The 14,654-nt window shown below is 34.7% G+C and overlaps 1 protein-coding gene across 2 annotated transcripts in view; it reads left to right on the forward strand.

The window, feature by feature from the left end:
* Positions 1–14,654, forward strand: part of LOC121410811 (U1 small nuclear ribonucleoprotein A-like) — a 27,540-nt gene continuing 12,886 nt past the window's right edge. For both annotated transcript variants that reach the window (XM_041603123.1, XM_041603122.1), the window contains exons 1-5: positions 1–103; positions 5,106–5,159; positions 9,010–9,072; positions 10,573–10,717; positions 11,253–11,307. In XM_041603123.1, coding sequence (XP_041459057.1) covers positions 17–103; positions 5,106–5,159; positions 9,010–9,072; positions 10,573–10,717; positions 11,253–11,307 — 404 coding nt within the window. In that variant the 5' untranslated portion in view covers positions 1–16. The remainder of the gene's footprint in view (positions 104–5,105; positions 5,160–9,009; positions 9,073–10,572; positions 10,718–11,252; positions 11,308–14,654) is intronic.

Consider the following 14,654-nt stretch of genomic DNA (forward strand, 5'->3'; position numbering starts at 1 on the left):
TTGACTTTTTTATTTTATGTTGCAGGTGCGAACCCTATTTGTTAGCGGCCTACCTATGGATGCCAAGCCTAGGGAACTCTACCTCTTGTTTCGAGCCTATCAGGTAATTATATATGCTCTAATTCATTCTAAAGCTTACTGCATATATGTTCAATTCTAATCGACTTGTTATCCAGATTGGACACCATATATATTTGGGAGGGGGGGGGGGCTGAACCATTTTTTCCTCTATGTTATTTATGTTGTTTATTTGACATATTTATTTGACATATACCTTGTCTTGAAAGGAACCACCCTTATTTCATAAGAAAAACAATATGTTACATTACATTTTTCACTTACAAGCTAAGGAATTAATATCTTCCTTAGATTTCATGTAGAGAGGTATGAAAAAAAACATTAAATATATGACCATGCACTTCATGCATCTTTTAAGGCTACCAAATTGAAAGAGGGAAAGCAGCAACTTTAGACAGGTGGCCCTAATAGACAGGTTCTTTTACAACATATATTCCTTGTAAATGGGAGACAATTTTGGTATCCATTAAAGTTTTGATTATAGACTGGTGGCTGCTGGGACAGGTTGACTGTAAACATATTTGTTTAAAATACAGTTTCCTGGTATGTAGCAACAATATTTGATCAGATATTTTGCAAGTGATTAAAAAACATGCTATTTATCATGTTGCTTGACTATAAGATTTATATGACATACAACATTGTTACTAGCACCACCACTCTACTACTACTGCTCTTAATTCTACTACTACTACTACTACTACTACTACTACTACTACTACTACTACTACTACTACTACTACTACTACTACTACTACTACTACTACTACTACTACTACTACTACTACTACTACTACTACTACTATTTCTACTACTACAACTGTACTTCTGCAAATTTTATTACCACAAATACTTTTAATTCTGATATTACATTTAAAATCCCCCAAAATATGTATAAAGCAAGCAGTAGGCCTACATATTTTAACACCTGTGGTAACTGCATAAATCAGAAACCAATCCTTTATAAGCAAGTTATGTCATTTCCTCATTAAGACACTACCGAATACAGAATAGGGGCGCTTTTTGGAATGTTCCCTCCTTTTCTCGTCACTCTGGAAAATTTCTCAGACATTTGGAAGCATATGTATGCAGCTCGCGAGGTAAGGAAGTAATTCAAATCTAGGTTTAATCTATTTGCTGACTGAATTTTTACTTGTGCAAACATGGGGCCCCTGTCTCATCTGAGAACAACCAGTGATGTAATGTGCTGAAACGGTTCTACAATGATAGATATGGGCTTTGAATGCACCTAAAGCTTTGCATGCCACTAAGCTTTGCAGCGCATTCCTGACAATCCTATATGGATGCGTGTTGCTCCAATGCGATGAGAACCTACAATTTTGCTTGAGTGTGATGCATGAAAGACCAAAGTGTTGATACTTTTATCCAGATTAGAAGAAGGCAGTTCTTTGCTGGCATCCCTAATGGCCAAGATGCATTAGGAGATAAAAGAGGGAGAAAACACTCTATTTTGATGTGGATCCCGTGCAACTGGACCGCATCTCTTCTCTATAGCTCCCTCGTCCATTCGCCAGATCAATCGAGAACGTTGTATTGTTGCCATTATGACAAAAGAAAGAGAAGAATAGATATGGAACTAAAGCATAAATGAAGAAAAATAAAAACATAAAGTGTATTAGAAAATGGTGAGTCAAGAGAGAGATATTGAAAGGGAACAACAATCTATATTCAGAAGCTTGAAGAACCTTAGAGGTGAATATCAAATGAAACCAATGATTTAAGATGGAGCATCATTAATGTATTTCTTATAAATTTTATGCTCTTTATAATATGAAAGAACTCATACTTTAATAACTCTATCTTTACACATTATAACACTTTGAAAGAAATTTTCTTGTTTTTCCATCTCTATAATTTTTATATTATGAAACTCATAAATGTAAATTTTTCCACTTCTTTAAGTTTTATATTATGAAACACTCCTAAATCTAATTGTACATGAAACCAATCATTGATAGTACGTCACAATGGAAATGCCATAAAAAGACAGGTTTCATTCTTTTTTCCTATAAATATTTTATTTCAAAATTAATCTGTAATGACTTTGAAAAAGTGCAGACAACTCTACCAATATTTGTAGAAGGCATAGTGTAGAGAAAACTAAAATAGATATGAGTTAGAGGGGAATAGAAAAGTATTTTGACCGTTCTTGCCACAAACAACTCATGCAAGAGAGTGATGATTATGCAAACACTTTTGTGATTGATTGAACATTTCCAACACTGCAAGGGTAAAGCTACTAGATTGCAAGTAATTCACTTGTAACCATGGTAACAATGTGTCTTGGGAGATCTGGGGTTGATGCAATCAACCAAGTTGAAGAAAACAAGACTCCTTAAGCATCATTTCTTCACTAATACCTTCAGTGTCATAGTGAAAGAAAGAGTAAAAGTCAATTTCATTAAAACCTCCCATTTGATGGTGCCCCAAGTAAAAATATTCCAATGATTGAAAAATAAAGAGTGGATTAATCTACTGAAAACATGAGTCTGCATTTCTTTTACAAAATGCATTTATTTACTCCTCATGATGATAGAGCTCACTTACATTTCATTAAATATATTGATAGTTGATAGTAGAATGTTAAATTCAAATGTTGTATTTTTGAGCTTTTTAGTGTTAAAATTTTCATAGAGTTCTTAGATGAAGTGTCTATGTGTTGACTGAATACTCAACCTCAAGTACAACTTACAAGGCGGAGTTGTTTATTTAAAAGTCATTTTGATTTTTAACTTTGCTGGAGACACAACATGGTATAGTGTTTCAAAGCATTCCTCATCGTTGTGAGATTTTCTTTTCTTTGTTATTGGTACACATTCATCAGTCATTGGCAAGAACTCCATAGATAAAATGGCAAAGACCCCTGGGAAGGGTTTTAGGTTTGAGATACGAGGTAGATCGGATTCCTCCCCAACAGCGTTTTCTCTTCAACTTCAGGAAATGAGCAAAACTAGGGAGTCGTTTTGGGTCATCAGTAGTTTTAAAAACCGGAAGAATGGGGCAGGGGGAGGAAGAGATCGATGCACCAAAATAGATTCTTTGTTTCAGTCTATTTCTTCACTGCATCACATTAAAAAGGGTTTATTCAAATAAAAAAAATCATTTGATAGAAAATTCTGCTATACTTAATTTAATCATGGACCTATCCATGATTTAATAAGGTATTACATTTGCTGTTGATATAATTTCAAAAGTAATTTTGAAAATCAAATTCCTGCTAAATTTTTGTGTATTTTGATATCATAGAAAATTGTGGATCATATTGTAGAAGTTTGTATTGTTTAATGTAGTTTGTTGTTGACAAGATGGAACAGCACAAATCTCCAGTGCATTCACACCTTCTCTATAGCAAATGATGGTGTAATGTTATGCCAATCACACTCTTATGTATGATAGCATGCTGCTTGGTTGTGATGAGGGTTAACAACATGCATCTGGTCCCAGCACATAAACATTTGGGAGAATACATACATGTGAGCAGAGATTAGTACCTCTAACTGATTTAGACAGACAGGGAAAGGATGCAGTAGCATTTACATTTTTTTTTCTCTAAACAGTCAATGCTTTCAGTATATGAGTCTGCGATAAAGTATTAATTTTTCAGTTTTTTTCTACAAACTAGTATTCAAGGTAATTTAAACAAATATAAAGCATCAAGGCCACGTTTTGTGGGCCTTGGCCTGTGTCTCGGGTCGAGTCACATGTACAAAATTAATGGGGAAATCTTTTTGATTGGCCTCTTGACTTGAACCCATGGACTAGACTCATCCCTACTTCCTTGTAAATGAAAACATTAGGGCCTTCCAAAAACTTCCTAAATGAGAACCCTTTGATTTATCCACCAAAATGTTCAGTTCTCAAGTATACCTCCGTTGCGCCATTGTGGCTAAAGTCAGTTGAGCTAGTTCATAGTCCCTTGAACACGAGACTAGTATTGACAGGATGATATGAAGTAATCCTTGCGATGATTGTGATATGGAAGCTTGCAATCATCTCTTATCTGTTGACAGTTTTGTGTCTTTGTATGACGATTGGTGGTGTAGGTATCCAATGTTAGGTTTGGTTTACAATGTCGATAACCTGTTTTGAGCTCGACCTGAACTTTGACAAGGGTAAAAGGATGATATGATATTTCAAACCAAAATAATACCTCCTAGTGCATTATTTGTAAATTTACGATTGACCTGTTACCAAATATCAGGAAGAAGTTAAAAGCTTTACCATCGATTGTGCTTTTAAATGAGGAAAATATCACAAAAAAATAACTCTTAATACTAGTACATGTATTCCCTTTTAAAGCAGGGCAGTGGCAAGCCTTGTGTCTTGAATATCAAACATTCTGTACAAGATATTTAAAGGAATACCTGAAAAATATTTTAATCAGTTGCTGTTATGGTAAATAGAATTTATCATATACATTATTTATCAATTAAACCATAATGATAGAATAAGTTGATAGAGAGCTCAGGCTATAGACACACTTTTCAGTATCTTTTGCCAAACTTCTTTATCATTTGTATCCAGAAATATGAATGACTCTTTACAATTATTTTGAAGTTACATCCTGTTGCATCTTCAAAAGATATTACCTGATAATGATGATGATTAGAAACCCTTGTGAAATAATCAAGTGGTTTATTTTAATACAAGTAAAATCAATTTGCTATGTCTGAGTGTTCTTGAAAAAAAAGCCTCATATCATGGTAAAAGCATTATAGATGAATAATTGCTTTATCTATTTTCATATTTTTCAACTTAATAGGTATATTTTCCCAAGACAATATCAAAGATAGTAAATTGTACTAGGTTTTGTTAGGTTCTGTTTCCTGATTTTATGTGAATAGACAGTTTTCAGTAATTCCCATTAAAAAAAGCAAACTTTCATGTACAAATATGGCAGATTGTCAATTTTCTGTGGTATTTAGCCATGTATATCATTAAAACAAATTATATTACCTTTGTACTTGAATTAATAATACTTTATTTCTTTTTTGTTTCCATTGCAGGGTTATGAAGGTTCATTATTGAAAGTAACCAGTAAACCTGGAAAGAATCAATCGGTAAGACACATTACCCCTTCTTATATTGGAAGTTTTATCATAGAAAATAAGGGGAAAAATATATGTTAGAACATCTGTTTGTAGGTTACTTTTATTTTACTCATGTTCTTAATCACTCTGCAAAACTACCCACAATAACCTTCTTGGTCTTTTCCACAACTTAAAAAAAGTTTGTTCTCTTGTACATTAAAAACAAGAATTTTGGGCCAGGGTCAGTTGACCATGTTTCCTACATTTGGTAATTTGATGTCAGAAGTTGGAGCAGTGTCTTTCCTGCATGATTTTCTTAGGCATCATTTCATTGCTATTCTTTGCCTTTCATTGTACTCAAACCAATGGGCTACATTCACCAAAGGCCTTTGCAGGAATTTTGCTAGAAAACTATTATGTGGCTTTCCCATCACCTGTGATGTCTCTTTTTTATGATTTAATATGAGGATAAGCAGTGAAATATGCTTGAAAGATTCCTGGATAGAAGAAGCTCAGACTTTTGTTTTAGTGCCTTATTTGCAATATATTGGGGCATGTTTGCATTAAATGTTTGATACTTTTTAATTGTTTAACTGAAGTGGCTACCCTGGGTAAATAAAACATTATTATTTATTATTATTTATTTGTCTATAACATTTGTCTATACATTATGTATTCTAGGATAAAAAAACCCCAAAAACAAAACTATCAAATCAAATACCTTCCCCAAACACTTACTTGTGCCCTATTAAGTTGTTATTGAAATGTTTATTCAGAGATGGATGCCTCTCTGAATTGAATTTTCCTAATAAGTGTTGATAGGCCAAAATGTGTTTCATACTGCCACATCATATTTGCACATCATTAGCGCCCTTATACCACGCTTCCACCATATGACATCACTCTCGGCTCATGCATACTCTGTCAGGGCACAGATTCTTTCCTATGAAAAACACATGCACCCTATTTAGAAGAGATTATCCTGACCATCCATAAAATCCCAAATGGACTAGATGTTAAAGGGCTGTATAGGAAAACATGTTGCTGTGAAGAAGGTGCATCTGTACTTTAGCCCCTTCACCGGGACTGATGGGATACCGAACATACCAACAGGGGGTAGTAAGTAGTCGTAATGTGAGTGACACAATTATTAGCCGACGTGCCTCGGATTCTTCGCAGACTGGGACAGTGTGTTTATCAAAGCTCTTCTTGTCTTGAGGGACGTCCATGGTCAGGGTTTGTAAAAGCGCTTTCCTTGCTATTTGCTTTTAGTACAGCAGATACAATCTTAATCATTCAGAGCTTTTATGTAATTTTCAGATATATAAAAAAAAAATTCAATAAATCACACTAAAAGGCATTTAACATATATTGGTGCATGAGAAGTTAAAAACATCTCGGGACAATATAAGTGGCATTGAGATTTGGTCTCGTATTAAAACTTACTTAGAAGATGTGAGTATTGCCTTACATCAGTGTTCTCAGTAATTTAAGTATGCTGGAGCAGCAAAAAATAGAATCATTAAAGGAAGAAAAAAGCAACATATCAAACATGAAATTAAAACCTTATTTGCTGCAAGCATGTCCAGTCTGTTCCACAGCATGGTATTTGAAATGGAATGTACTTATCACAAGTAAAATACAATTAAAGAAAAAGTCCAATTAATTTATGTTTGTGAACATGATGAGGATTTATTTTTGTATTGAAAAGGTCAAGTGAAGGTCATTTCACTTGCCATATGGGGTGCTGTTAGAAATATTTTGCTTTCAGACTAATGAGAAAATGAAATGTGAGTCGAGCAAACATACAGTGAAAGTACAACTGGAGAAGTGTCTATCTTTGTATGCTTGGAGCACTGGATGGGTGAGTGATGAGACTAGTGATCAAGTCTCATTCCCTTGACTACCATCCTACATCACTCATCTAGGCACTGAGAAGGGATTGACTTCTTCAGATGTGGGTTGGTCAGTCACCTTTTGAAAGTTATGGTCATTGATATTGGAAATATGACCAATAAAATAATTTCTGGTTGATATTGTTTTGAATTTGGCTACATGTATCGAGGTAAAAAATATAAACAAGTTTTTATTTAACTTTAAAAGCGTCAAATCAAATAATTCATACCTTTAACGTATAAGCATTTAAAAGATCATCGGAATCTGATTTAAAAAAAAACCCTGTTACAACAATGTACATATAAAATATGCAACTTGTTTACAGTAAACACAGAAAAAGCACTGTATGGTTAACTTGTAACTAATTCTGTACTTCCTGAATGTGCTTTGTACTGAGACAACCTGGTCCAATTATAAGCAGTGTGGTGATGTATCTATATAAATAGCCAAATTTAGTTTTGTTAATTGGCAATGAAAATTTAGCTGAATCAGCACCGTTGTTGACTGTTCTCATTGTGTAGTTCAATAATTTCTTTCCAATAAACTAATGAAAATGTTAGCATGGTTATTTTGAAATTGAATTTCATATGATTGTCAAATACATCTTGTCATCCACTGGGAGTTATTTTTAGGGAGTGTGAGATTTCAGATATAAAGATGTTTCCAATACTAAGAAATTGATATTACAGCAAAATATTGCATAATGTAATTTTTTAATATGCTGACTCACACCAGAGATGTCTCATAAAAAATAGTTTATTCTTAAATGAAACTCATTTCATGCTGTTTGTAAATGTTTTGTTGCGCATCTCCCCATCCTCTCATATCCCCATGGGTATATGGTTAATTGACATATTTTCTATTTCAGTAATGTGTTTGCCTTTAGCAACTGTCATATACCTATTAACATTTTTATGTCATGTTGGACAAACATTCACAGTGAGCGTATATACAAAGTTATAGCTGTTTTCTAGCCTTGTAAGGCAATGCACACTTTTCCTACTTTTCCTTTTTCTAAGAATTAAATAAGAATAAAATTTTGAAAAATATGTATATATGTATCTAGAGATTGCAATGTACAAAGCTGGTTCATATTTTTTTTCTTCATTATTCTATACAAGTTATAATGAGGGGAAAATTGTAGAAAAAAAATATACTGGTTGAAAATATATGCGTATTATTGACACCCCTTCTATATAATTCAATTTCCACCTATCTTGTATTTGTGCCCCCCCCCTCTCTATTGCTCTAATTGCTATTTTTTGTGGGTTTTTTTCTGTTGGAAATAATCAAATAATAATCTGAATTTACAATTTGGAAAAATTTAATCTATGAAACTTCTTCTTCATCATCATCTCCTCCTTCTCCCCTCCTCCTTCCACTTCTTCTTATTTTTCTTTTCTTTTCTTCAACCAAGTTTCTAAATTTTCATCCAAAACCTAGAGGTATATTTATTTAATCAGTAGCTTCACATCTAACTGAGATTGAAAATAATGACAAGTTTGGAGCTATCGCCAGTCTTTTCACTGTTTTTAATCTCTCCCTCTACCCCTCTCTCTCATTTCCTTCATCTCCTATCATTTCAATCACAGTTTCTACAAATGCTGTCAAATATTTGTTTTTACCCTCTTTTCACCTCTCGATCATACCCAACACATTGTCCTTTGTTCATGGATGATTATTTTTGTTCTTATTCTACTTTTCAAATTTTCGCTATTATTTCTAGTTGATTGAACAACTGTATATATTTTTTCTTTCTGACATGTTTTCCCCCTCTTTCTTGCTACTAACTCTTCTGACTTCTAACCTACATGCATTCATGGATACTTGTGAACCTCTTTGTTCCTCTCTTTCTCATCTATAATATATTTCTGCGTAATTCCATTGCAATCAATCTCCACTTCCACTCCCTCCCTTGCAATTTTTCACAGTCATTTTTATTTATCATTATACCCCTTTCTCTCCATTTATTTTCCTCCACCAGCCTGTGGGCTTCGTCACATTTGAATCGCGTGCAGGTGCAGAAGCGGCGAAACAGGCACTCCAGGTGAGTAATTGTCGCCCCCTATAGGCAACCATTTTTAATAAAAGGCTGTTGCATGACGTCCCCACATATTAATCTGAAAGAGGAGCCCTCCAACAGGCTGAGTTCCTTGCTCAGAGTAAAAGGGAAGGGAGACCTTATGTGATAGCCTTCATAATTTCTATAGCTCCATTCTGCTAGGTAAGGTTGATATTACCTACCATGCCTGGGGATGTTTCATATTTGTTTGCAGAATGGCTCTGTAGCTTCCCAGTTGAAATTGGATACAGGAGTGAGCTGGGATAATGGAGATTTTCAAAAATCTGAACTCTTGAGAGCTTTATACTTTTTTTAAAGACATCCTGCTATTAAAGAAAGAGTATGGATACAGAGAAACCTTGCTAACTATCAGACATTCAATGACTACAAAATCAAGTTTTTTTTTTGCTGTTTAGTGTTATTGACTAAGATACTTTCTTCATATTTCAAGGATTAATTGATATCCTTATTTTCTTGCATTCCCTTGAATGGTTGCTCTAGTTTGTGTTACATTTTTAGGTTATATATATTTATTCTCCCACTTTGCATTTGTCTTAACCTTGCACAAGTATGAGAGTTATTTTATGAGGAGAAAATAGTTTATGTAAGTCGAGTCTTTATTTACACAGATATATATTTAGGGCTTTTGACATGCGAATCTGACTTGTGTAAATTTGACATGTGTACCATAGGCTTTTTAGTTATTGGTTGAATTGTGTAGTTTGACTTTTCTGAATTCTACTTCGAAAGAAAAATTGGCTAATGTAAGTCTTTCTCTATAAGAGGTTTAGTTGTATATTTTACCAGACATAAGTCTGCCCCTGCCCATCTTCGCTCCTCCTGACTCGAAAGTAATTATGAAGTGGTTATAAACAAACCAGGATTCAACCCGGATATCATTATTAATTGCCTACGTGCTTCATTTTTATTATCTTTTTAAATGAAAACAAAAGTATTTTTGTGCTTCATTTTAGACTTTACATGATATAATACTAATAAACTGATTAGTTCATATACTTTTTATATACATGGGCAGTAGGGAATTGTTTTGTGGCTTACTTGATAATCCATTAAATATGTGGAAGCTGAGGGATGATTTCTTTTGAAAATGGTTGATTATCCTTTAAGGATGACAACCACATTGATTACTTGGTTGAAATGGTGAACTTGGTGAAAAGTTATGTAACCAATTGTATTGATTACACAATTAAAGAGAGGGAAGTTGGTTAATGTGAAGTAAAGTAAACATCCTTTCTAAATGTTTTGCATAGTTTGAGGGATACATAAATTATAATATGGATGACAGTGGATTGTTAAGAATTGCCATGCATAATATATAACTACGATGCCCATATCTAATGTGGGAGAAAAAGAAATCAACATTTTTAAACCTCATAACGAAGAAGTAATATTTCTTCACCACTTTGTAATGTAATAATTAGTGTTTCCTATTAAACCCAAAACTTGTTGTTGTATGAATACCAGGGAGTGCGGTTTGATCCAGAGCTGCCACAGACGATACGGCTGGAATTTGCCAAATCTAACACCAAAGTGACCAAACCTAAACAGACATCGCCTTTACCTGCCATAAACCCAGTGGTAGGACCACCTATTACCCCCAGGGATCCTTGTAAGTAATATCATTCATAATAGCACTATACTGCTGGTGCTAATGAGCACTATTACCATTTATACTTTTAGAATTTATTCTGTTTTGGCTATCCCTACTCCTCCTTTATGGCTGCTGGTGCCATTGCTAATACTAATAATGCTGCTGATGGTGCTACTACTACTGCTGCTCCTGCTACTACTACTACACTACCACTGCTACTACTACTATTACTGCTACTACTACTATTACTGCTACTACTTTATTATACTATTTCTACAACGGCATCTACTTCTACTGCACCGGTACTGCTATTGCTACTGCTACTGATTTTCCTCTGCTTCTGATGAGAATGAGAATAATGATATTTAAAGTGTTAGTGATAGTGATGATGGTTAGAACAATCTCTTCAATTATAATTTCACCACAGTTTCCTGTTGTTGAAGAGAACTTGATTATCTCTTTTCTCATTATTGAATAATGCAAATTATAAAACTGGCAAATGACGAGTCAAATAGTGATTGTGATGATCAATGTTTTTTTTTTCACTCCATAGATGATCTGGGAACAGTTTTTCTACCTGGTGCACCTGAAACATGGGCACATCATCCGTAAGTCACATTCAATTATTTATCTTCTTATTAGCAGACGGTTTAACACCTAGTCTTGTGTAGACTAGCATGTAGACATACGTAACCTGTGTCTTAGCAACACTTTTCCCCACCATGAATATTTTGGTTTACTCAAGCAACACTCTGTAACTATTTGTAGACTAGATACCATACAGCCAGTACAGGGCCTGATGGCCCTCATGCTCTTAACATGGACATTGGTGTTTATTTTTTAGATTCCATAGGTTATAGATCTTGTAATAATTTCCAAGAGAAAAGGTCTCGTGGTCATGAATTATTGTAAAATGTGATATACTGCCATATGCCATCTACATAGAAGCAGAAGGGCATTAGTTTTGTTTAAAAGACATTGGGTTTCTAGTGACCAAAATGGGAGGGGGTTAATTCTTCACACAGCCTGCTACCACAATCAAGTTAACCAAATTCGCAATCCTTATGGTATAAGACATAAGAAAAGCCACTCGGAATGGTGCATCCACTAATGTTGTGAACAGGTAAAGATGCTCACCAAAACACTTGATAATTTACAAATAACATTCTAGTGCCTTAAGCAGAACCCTTTTCACTGGTTCTTCTGGGTGTGAAAGAGCAGCAGACCATGTGGATGCCCCCTCCCCCTGTCTCCCCGGAACAGTCACCTTTTGATTCTCAGCAATCCATGCATTCATGTTTATTATAGAATACCACAGACTGTAGATCATGCAATGATCTTGACATAAATGAGTCCATAGGAATTCCCTACCTAGAGAATATCCCAATGATTTGTAATATGTACCTATGCCCTATGCCTGAAAACAAAAAGAAATCAATGTCTGAAGGAAAGAGATAATGATAATAAATATGTAGGCCTTGTAGCAATGTGTCAAAATTGTTAGATGATTCCACAGACCATAGATCATTTACTTATTGGACTACATCACAAGAAAACCCAAGCACATTCGGGTTCAGAAAGTTTACAAGCCATCACTATAGAAGCAAGACTGCATTATCTAACCAAACTATAAAATCTTACAGATACAGAACTATGTGTAAGAGATGATTGAGTTAAGACCCTTCTTGCTCTGAATTGACAGTATGTCTTTGATAAAACTGTCACTACCCAGTTCATTTAAACTACTTTAAATTACAAAATGCAATGCACACCTTCATTACTTTAGAGACATATGATCATACATATTATTTCATATGTAAAAACGATATCCCAAAATAGTTTATTCTTAGTTGTGGATTAACATGCATTAGAAATACAATATAAAAAAAAACATGTTTTTTTCTGATAGCTTCCAAAAGATAGATTATGTTCCCCTCCTGGAATTACCAAGCCTTAATTATTCCACTGTCTTTATTTTATTCATCAAAATCTTTCATTTCCTTTCATCGTTTTCTATTTTAATGAACCAGGATTCTTTATCGCACCCTAATGTATTCAAGAAAATACTTTCTTTTTGGCTGTTTTGATCCAGAGATTAGCTGTTAAATGTCAATGCACTCAATAAAGTTGGATAACATTCTGATTTCAGTTCCTGCAGTAGTTGAACTTGAAAGTGTAAATTGATTTGTATATTTACTTCTACTGCATGTAGAGCTCAATTTTAAACGAGACAGTGGTTTTGACTGGCTGCCAAGAAAAAAAAGCCCTGAATTAGAGGAATTTCTCTCTCCTCCTTGTCTTCTTGCACGCATCAAGCTCAATGAAGCTGACTGCTGAAAGGAAACCATTACACTCACTTTGTAGCATCTTGCATTTGTGTGTTTGTTCTCTCATGCGCACCCTTTCCGTTTTGGCAGTCAGAATTGAAATGTCAGCCAGGGTAGTGTCCCCCAGTCGATGCTCTTGTCTCTTGAATTTGGAATAAATGTGAATGCCATGCTGCGGTACATTGGGCAATTAAACAGTCTCATAAATCAGCATAGAGCGTAGATGCTAGAGCAGAGAGTTGGGAACCAAACATTGATGAATGTACAATTTGCCAAGTAAATGTCTGTAAAATTGCTCATATGCTTCCTATGTTTGGAATAGTGTCTAAAAATGACTAAAGCATTACTTTTACTGACTTATATATCAAAATGGATACATGAATTACATATTTTTTTACTATTTTGGATTCGAACTTTGTTGATCATGGTGCCTGTTTAGACCTGATTGCTAGGGAAGCATGAAGCAAACCGAAGGTTCTCTCCGATGGACCTGCTAATGAGGATAGATACCTCACCAAAATATGATAATGCAAAGCCTGGGTTTCATGTGGGTCACTGGATTGCAAGATTGCTGTGCCTCACATCCATTCCTGCAGTGCAAGGTGGCACATATTCGAGTGATACCTCCCCCCCCCAAAAAAAGAGGACTTCTATCAAAAGGGATGATTATCAGATTGTAGAAATAACAAAGATTAAAACAGAGTAGCCAATCCTCATGACAAAACTCTCTCACCAACTTCCATTTCCTCTTTCCTCTCTTCTTTACTCTGCTCTGCCTTTATTACCTCATCTTTTTATGGGTTTATGAGTTTGTTTTTGGTTAGATCACTAACGAAATTCTGAGCTGCTTTAAGAAACACCTTAAAGCTGGAATTCTCCAATATCTTTCCCTTCTAATTTTTACAAATACGAAGCAATGGGGACCAGTGAAGCTAGGAATATCAGCATATGTTGATTGATTGACTTGACTTTTGTTTAGATATTCAAGCATCCTGACTACCATGTATAGAATTGATGCCTTAATTCCCATTTTAAAATCTTTTTCTCTCAAACTCTCCCACAACTTCATCTTCTCATGCTCTCACTCTATGATTCCATTTTTCCCTTCTTGGTTTTTCCAAATTCTTCCCAACCGCATACATCTTCCATTTATTGTATTTTTTTTTCCATGTCTTGCCACTTTTTAAGTCCACGTACCTTAATTCCTCTCTTACACATTTACAGCATGACTCCTAGTCGTACAAATTGAAAGTGAGAGCAAGCACCCGCATTAGTGTCAAAGTGAACAGATTTTCTGACCATGATTGCTGTCAGGCGATTAGTCGAGCCCCACATATTCAAACTTGTTTATGGAAGCAGTAATGCAATCTTTGCCAGCTTGAGGGATGCGCTGTTGTAAAAGTATTCAATGCATGGCAATGAAGAGTGATAATGAGAAAGAGACACTGAGAGGCACTCAACCACTCTAAATGTTTCTTCCAAAATGACCATCAAGGGAAGAGTTTAGTTAAATTTGTTTATATGCACTAAGGTTCAAATCAACATGACCAAAAAATAAAAATACTGCACATTCCTCTCTCTCTCTCTACCACAAGATTTACAACTGAGTGTGTTTTTTTGAAATGTAA

This window comes from Lytechinus variegatus, chromosome 3, assembly GCF_018143015.1.
Source record: "Lytechinus variegatus isolate NC3 chromosome 3, Lvar_3.0, whole genome shotgun sequence".
Lineage (NCBI taxonomy): Eukaryota > Metazoa > Echinodermata > Echinoidea > Temnopleuroida > Toxopneustidae > Lytechinus > Lytechinus variegatus.